The sequence below is a fragment of the Heloderma suspectum genome, chromosome 2, assembly GCF_057233095.1.
Source record: "Heloderma suspectum isolate Gila_16-S chromosome 2, 16-S_ref, whole genome shotgun sequence".
Lineage (NCBI taxonomy): Eukaryota > Metazoa > Chordata > Lepidosauria > Squamata > Helodermatidae > Heloderma > Heloderma suspectum.
The window spans coordinates 363,574,304-363,581,957 of NC_139459.1; the positions used below are offsets into that span (position 1 = coordinate 363,574,304).

At 50.1% G+C, this 7,654-nt stretch overlaps 1 protein-coding gene across 2 annotated transcripts in view; it reads left to right on the forward strand.

The window, feature by feature from the left end:
* Nucleotides 1-7,438, forward strand: part of AGPAT1 (1-acylglycerol-3-phosphate O-acyltransferase 1) — a 40,417-nt gene extending 32,979 nt beyond the window's left edge. For both annotated transcript variants that reach the window (XM_084831081.1, XM_084831082.1), the window contains 3 exons: nucleotides 1,880-1,975; nucleotides 4,004-4,076; nucleotides 5,200-7,438. In XM_084831081.1, the coding sequence (XP_084687207.1) occupies nucleotides 1,880-1,975; nucleotides 4,004-4,076; nucleotides 5,200-5,342 (312 nt within the window). In that variant the 3' untranslated portion in view covers nucleotides 5,343-7,438. The remainder of the gene's footprint in view (nucleotides 1-1,879; nucleotides 1,976-4,003; nucleotides 4,077-5,199) is intronic.
* Nucleotides 7,439-7,654: the final 216 nt, after the last annotated feature.

A 7,654-nucleotide genomic window follows, 5' to 3' on the forward strand; every position in this document is an offset into this window, starting at 1 on the left:
CTGACCCCGTGGGTGGTACAGATATGTTTTCCGCAATACGTGTGTACGTTTGTTCGTTCATTGTTATGCCTCGGTGTATTTGGCACTCCTCCATTCTGACGTCATGAAAGACGGCTCCTCCGTCGCCCTGAGGTGCTTGCTGCTTAAACTTTGGCACAGGAGATGGCAGCGCAGGAGGGGAGGCCCAACTCCTTCCCTCTCTGCCTTTGCCCCAGGGCAGAATTTGGCTCCGAGTAAACATCCAGGTTCCATCTTACATCTTATGTGCAAGGGAGGGCTTAATTCCAAGTCAGGCGGCACCAGGCAGTCATCCAGGATCCTGTGTGAGGCTGCGACAAATGCTTTGGCACTGGGCCCAACATTAGCAAGCCAGCGTAGCGGGGCAAATGCTGGGGGCTCCCCCAGGTCTTACTGACCACGCTGCCAGCACCACTACCACAGCGAATGCATCTCTGGTTGGGCGGCTGAGGCACCAAGCAGCGCTCCAGGCCCGCATGGGTTGCATGTAGTGGCTGGCCCGTGATGTTAAGTGATGCTGCCCGCACCCCACCTGTGTGCATAAGTCAGGGGCAGGGGTGGCGCTGCAAACATGGCAGTGCCAGCCCCAAACTCTTCCCAATGCTGCAGCTTAACTGCCAACTTTTTTTTTTTAATTTTCTAATTTAAAGTATTTTTCATCCTGTTCCTCTGGCTCCCAGAGCAGCTCCCAGTGAATCAGCAAAAAGACAGTCTCTGCTAGCAGGCTTACAGTCTAAAAAGGCACGACACACAAGGAAAACTGGATGAGGAGGGAAGAGGAAAAAATTAAGCAGACTGTCAGCAGGCCTGGTGGTGGAACTAGTATGTGGCACAGAAGGTAGCTGGCCCACAGCGCCTCTAAGCCTGCAGCCGGGCCTGCTCTGAATACTCGCAGAATATATTTTTATCTTTTAAAAAAATATTCCCCTCACCCCAATAAATTAAATGAATTCATAAATACAAAGGTATAAAAGCATCACGAACAATTTAGATGATAGTGAGTTCATTGTTACATCATTAGATCATAGACTAAAATGTCTGTGGCCGTACATTTCATTCAATTAAGTTGGGAGCTCATACATTTTGTAAGTTAAGGGTGTCCACCCATCTTTTCCCATGTATTGCTGGTAGCCGCCTTTCCTCCCCACTACGTTGTACATAACTTCTGAAACTAAACCGTGTGATGGTGAATGAGTCAGTTTCCTTTGGTTTTCTTTGTATCCTTAATTTAGTTGTAAGCTCTTTCTGCCAAAACAATAGTCCTGATACCGTTGACTCTTTGTCATCAGTGCCTCTTTTCCCCCAATTCTGTGAAATTGTTTGCCTAGTCACCACCATCATAAACCTAACTGCTTCTTTATGCGGGAGGGGCATATTTTCATCTGCCAAGATAGGGAGTAAAGCCAGTTCAGAGTCCGTTTTTATCTTCGCTTTTCTGATTCTACTACATTCTTTAAACTCCTGCAACCAAACATTTCTTTACACTCCCACCACATGTAACAGTATATGTCTAATCCATTACGTTGAGAGTGTCCCTCCTTTGCCACTGAGTGACCACACAGCACACACTCCTTCCCCCAATTCTGGGGTTTGGAGTAGAGATTTCCAGTGCGTAGGGCTGAGAGCCAGGTGAGCTTGGGCAGGGGGATTTTGTAAGATCTCGCTGGGGAAAGGAGCTGGGCAAAGGCCTCAGTTGTTAGTCTGGTGGGCTCTGCTGTAGTCTCTCGCCATTATTGGAAAAAGCTTTTTAAGCATTGTGGGGAGGGGAGAGGGAGAGAGACCCCTCCAACTGGATGTGTGTAACCCATAGATCTTTGAAGACAATAACGTACTCCTTCCTTTCCTCCGGACGCCTTTGTAGGTTCGGGTCTGGGTGTTCCCAGAGGGCACTAGAAATCACAATGGCTCCATGCTGCCCTTCAAACGGGGTGCCTTCCATTTGGCTGTGCAAGCCCAGGTAAGGGGTGTCCTCACCTTCCCTGTGCCTCTAAGACAGGAGGTCTGGGGCCAATCTTGCTCTCCCCATGGAGCCCCCCCCCCCCACGGGGTGCTCTCCACTTTCTAGTAGTGACAGCCACCCCACCCCCACCAATTTTTGGTGGAAAACCACTATCTAACACTACAATTGCCAAATTTAGCCTGAAAAGAAGCCACATTCAGTGGTTTGCCACCAATTTTCAACAGCAAATTGGTGATCTTTTTGCCACCATGAATTTCGGCAGTGGTGGGAGGCTACAGGGGCCCCACTGGGGGGCAGCAGGGGGTACACGTGGCCCATGAGCCGTATGTTGCACACTCCTAGGAAAGGTCCCTCTGCTCTGCATGAAATACTGGCTGTTCTATGCTCAGAATTAATGCCTGCGAGTGGGGATGGGTGAAAAAAATTTTCAGTTAGCATTTCAGTGTGAAGTTACCAAATTCATACTCCCTGAATGGAAATGTGAACTGAAATGCAGATTGCTGTCGACATCTGTACATTTCCAAGTTTGCGATGCAACTCGCGAAAATATATGTACAAAAACTTCATGCGTTGAAACGGTGTGCACAAAAAAACTGTGCCTTTCAAAAAAGCACATAAAACCATGTATATTAAGAAATGCAGATGTTGAATGTACACAAGCGCTTTACCCAATGGCAGAATCTCTGGGAAAAGTGCATTTGAAAAAGTGTGTATAAAATGCATACATTTGGGGAAAGAATGAGTACTTTTTAAAAGATGTACACGAAAATATGAACAAATGTTTGGGTGGAGTAAAAAACATTTCTAATCCAATGTTGAATCGAGACAGAATAAACTTGGGATTGGAAAAATGAGAACCTGAGCAAAATCAAGCTTGACAGACTGGCCTTTCCTTACCTGTCAGCCCCACAGACTTGTATTATTTGTCCTGGTGGATATATTTGGACTCCTAGCTGGGAGCCTTTGACAGGAAATTGGTGGGTGACTGAAGCTGAAATCCTGAGTACTCTTACTAGGGAAAAAGTCCCACTGAAATTGGGACTGCCTTCTGAGTAAACATAGGATTGCACAGTAAAGGACATCGTGGATAAGAAGGTGAGCTGTGAGCAAGGAAGCCACAGACTGGCCCGGTGGTCCTGGGTAGATCTCTTGGCCTTGATTGTCCCATCTGCACTATGGGGGTAGTGATACTGACCTACTTACAGGGCTGTTTGTAAAGACTGAGAAGATCAGGGGAGGTGCCGTGGCTCAGTGGTAGAGCCCCTGCTTTGCATGCAGCAGGTCCCAGGGTCAATCCCTGGCATCTCCACGTAGGGCAGGAAAAACACCTGCCTGAAACCCTGGAGCACTGCTTGGTCCATCTAGCCCAGTGTCGACAATACTGGGCTAGTTGGACCAAGGATCTGACTCAGTATAAGGCAGCTTCTTACGTTCCTGTTAGGTGAAGCATGCATAGTACCGCAAGGAAAGGCCCTTTCCCTCCCACACCAAGTCTGGAAAGCTCTTGTTCCAAGCTGGCTGGAGCCCTGAATAGAAGCATTCCTCTTAGGAATATTGGAAGCTGCCTTAAACGGAGTCAGATCATGGGTTCATCTAGCCCAGTATTGTCGACACTGACTGGCCACTGCTCTCCAGGGTTTCAGGCAGGGTTTTTTCAGCCCCACCTGGAGATGCTGAGGATCAAACCTGGGACTGTCTGCATGCAAAGCAGGTGTGCTACCACTAAGCTATGGCTCCTGCCTACTATCTACAGCCCACATGTGGCCTGCTGCTATTAGCTGTGCTGGTTTGGATGGAGGCAGACAGAAGTGTATTTTATGCTGTATTTTTTCTTGTGAATTGCTGTGAACTGCCCAGAGAGCTTTGGCTATTGGGCAGTATAGAAGCAAAATGAAATAATAAATGCACGTTTTGGCAGGGCTGAAACGTTGCGGTCGGACGGGTGTGTGTGTCTCGGGGGGTGGGAGTTACCAGCCACCACCTCCCTTGTGTGCTTAGTGTTTCTCTCTTCTCCTGTCCCTCCAGGTTCCTCTCATCCCAGTTGTGATCTCATCATATCGGGATTTCTACAGTAAGAAGGAAAGACGCTTCACCACAGGTGAGTCTAATGTTTGCCCCCCCCCATCTCTCACCATCCCTGAGGAGCAGCTAAGGAGGGAAGGGTGTGGTCAGCCACTGTGTCCCTCCCAATGGGTGGACCGTGGCTCAGTGGCAGAGCACTAGCTTTGCATGCAGAAGGTCCCAGGTTCGATTCCTGGCAACTTCAGGTAGGGTTGAGGGGGGAAACCCTCCTGCCTGAAACCTGTTGACTATTTCTCAGTCTACGTTACCTCCCAGGGTTGTTATGAGGGTAAAATGGGAGGCAGAGGAAAACCATGTTCACCACCCTCAGGTACTTCAAGGAATGTGGGTTATCACTGAGATAAATAAAAATGGTATCCTTGTTCCTGTGGGGCTTCAAGAAAGGTAAGTAGAAAATGGGGGAGGAGAAGAGAGTTGGTTTAGATCAAGGGTGGGAACTTCACAAATTGTGCTCCCGGAATTTGGCGGGGGGCACATGCTTCTTTAGATAATTAGTTTGCTTTCCTCCTCTTTGAGTGGTGATATCTGCAGTCAGGTATAGAATTGGTAGACAAGCCTTCCTCCCTGCCTTAATATAGTATACTCTCTTAATGCTCTTTTTTGTCTCTCACTTCCTCCCTCCCTTGCCCCCACATTTAATCTAAACGGCCCCTTGCCCACCCCCTCCCTGTCTGTCTTCTCTGATTTTTTAAATTAATTTTTTATTGTCTATTTCAACAAAAACAGAACAAAAAACAAGCACAACAACAACGAAAAAGGAGATCAGAGGAAAAGTTACATAATGTAACTACATGCTTTAAACGTCTCAGTTTCAATTATTACAGCATTCTAGGGAAAGTGGATTATACATAAACTTCAACAAAAGCAGACCAAATATCCTTATGCTTGTCTGTTCGCGGGTGGCACCTATATACCACCCTTTCAAACGCGGATAGTGTTATTAGGTCCTCAATCCATTGCATTATAGGAGGTGAGGATTTATCCTTACGTTGTTGCAGTATCAGTCTTTTGGCAGTCAAAAGGGCTCGGAGAATCCATTTACGCTGACCGTGTCTTAGCTTCCAAACAGCAGGTAAATAGCTTAAAAGAACATGTGCATCAGTAAATATTAACAAGCGTTCCAATCTTCTTTGACGCAGGGCGCTGCACGGTCCAGATCCTGCCTCCCATGCCCACGAAGGGGCTGAGTGCCGACGACGTGCCAGCCCTGACGGATCAGGTGCGCCAGGCCATGCTCATTGCCTTCGAGGGGCTCTCGGTGGAGCTGGGTGCCCCACAGTGACCCCCGACAACACTTCTTTCCCCCAACTTCCAGCCCTAGATTGCTACAGGGTGGGACTGGGAGCAGCTGACGCCCACAGGCAGCCATTGAGACAGGGCCAGGCAGGAGAGGGTGGCGCTTCTCCCAATGGTGAACTCGGGACCAGGAGCAGCAAAGGCGGTGACCGGGGCAGCCACGCCACAGCCGAGCATGGAGAGGAGGATTGATTTGCAGCAATGGGGGTGGGGCTTAATTTGGCCACACACACAAGGAGCCATATGAGTGGAGTTGATCCCAGCCACGCCCATTGCCATCTTCAGTTTTTGGACCGGAATTCTAGCCTACTCCCCGCTCTTCTTCTTCCCTCCCCACCCCATCCAAGAAGGTGGTGCAGTCCTTTCCAAGTCTCCTCCTCGCCTTCTCCCCTGTTTTGTTGATGGTGAACTGTTCCACTTGAGCTTCTTGGACTCAGCCACTCCTATCCCTGTTCAGGGGAGCATATTCCCGGCTGATCCATGGGGACCTTAAAAACTGAACCATTCCTTTGAACCTTTAGCGGGAGCTGTGGGCCAGATCCGTTCTAGCCTCTTGCAGGGGCTGAGAAGGAGCGGGGGAGTTGGTGTGAACTTGTATCACTGCCCCCCCACCCAGCCTTTCACTACAGACGCAAGTTCCAGGGGTGGCAAGGAAATGGCACTGTTGATGGATCCACTCCATACTGCCTGCAGCAGGAGCAGGGTTGGAACAAACCCCTTGCTGAGGAGGACGCTGCAGGCCACCCCCAAAAAAACTCTGCAGAGGGTGGGGGGTCCAGGCGTGTGCCTCAAGGCCTTGCTGAGGCGGACTGACTGGCTCTAATAAAATCATGGACCGACCCACCTCCCTCTGTGAAAGGCCACGGCAGGGACTGAGGGGCAAGCCGAAAGAACATGGGTCCGTCTTGGCTCTTTCTTCGCCTGGTGGCAAGAAGGGAGCAAAAGAGCAACTATCTTGGGCATGGAGGAGCGAGATCATGTGGACTCCCCTAGCTGGACCCTGTTTGGGGGTTAAGCCTTGGCCAGTTTGGTGTAGGGAGGTATAGAGGGGAAGGGAAACTATGAATCTGTGGGGGAGGGGGAGAAAAGGGTATGCTAGGAGACACCGTTTGCCAGACGGTCATGCCTCCTTTGGGCATATATCTTTCTCTCTCTCTCTCCTGAACTGAATACCTGAACGCCTGGAAGGAGAGGCAAAAAAGGTGCCTTATTCCAAGGCAAACGTGAGTTGGGTCAATGTAGCAAACCCCCTTGCCTGGCTGAAGTTAGGGGAAGGAGGTGCTGGAATCTTCCTCATTTTTGGCCAGAGATGGGGTGTGCATGCCTCCCTTCCTTTTTTAGGTAGAGGACGACAGGAAGAGGGCAGGAAAGCAGAAGTATTTCAGTGATGCTGGGAGGACAGGGTTGGAAAAGGGCAAGCAGTGGCTGGGTAGGGGGGAATCATTTGGCCAAATTTATTGGGGGGGGTGCATAAGGGGCGGGCGTTAGTGGCATGAGACAGGTGACCTTGGGCCGCCCGACTGGCCTCCTTTTTTTTTAATGTGGTGGAGATGGAACAAAAGAGGCTGTGGCTGCTAGATGCAGAGAATTCCCAAACGTGCCTGCCAGAGCTGGAAGAACCAGAGTCTGTATGCAGATATTTATGATGGGTGTGTGTATGTGTGTGTGGTGGTTTGGGGGTGGGGAGGGTGACAACCGGCTGTAGGGCAGAAGGAGTGGAAACGTGCCTGTTATAGGGAGGTGGGACTGCTTGGAAAGATGGTTCTGGGGACCAGGGCTGTGCTTACTCATGGAGTGGGGAGCATTCTGGTTTTGCCAAATATTCCCTATTTGGGGTGGGTGGGGGAGGGAGGGAGGGAAGCAGGGAGTCTGCCTCTGCTCCTCTTCTGCCTTTGGGGGATTTTCCCTTGATATTTCTGTCCTCTCCCTGGTTGGAGACTGACTTGCCTGTCCTCCCACCGGATGCTCTTCTTTGGGGGAGAAGGGAGAGCATTGCTGTGGACAGGGGGAGACGATGCGTGAAGGGGGCATCACCACATCCATGTTCCTAAGACCTTCCTGCTTTTAATAAAGACCCTCAAACCAGTCCCCGGCCTCTTCCTCCATCTCTGTAGCAGAAAGGGGTTGCGCTGTGGGGGCCTGACGCTTCCTCCCTCTTTGGTACCTCACAGAGGGTGGTTTGGGGAAGGAGTTGAGCTAGAAGTCACCCTTTATGTGCCTCTATTTCTGCAATTAACAGAACGGGGGGACTGTCTTCCACCAACAGCTACCGAAAACCAGTTCCCACTAGGCTGTGCT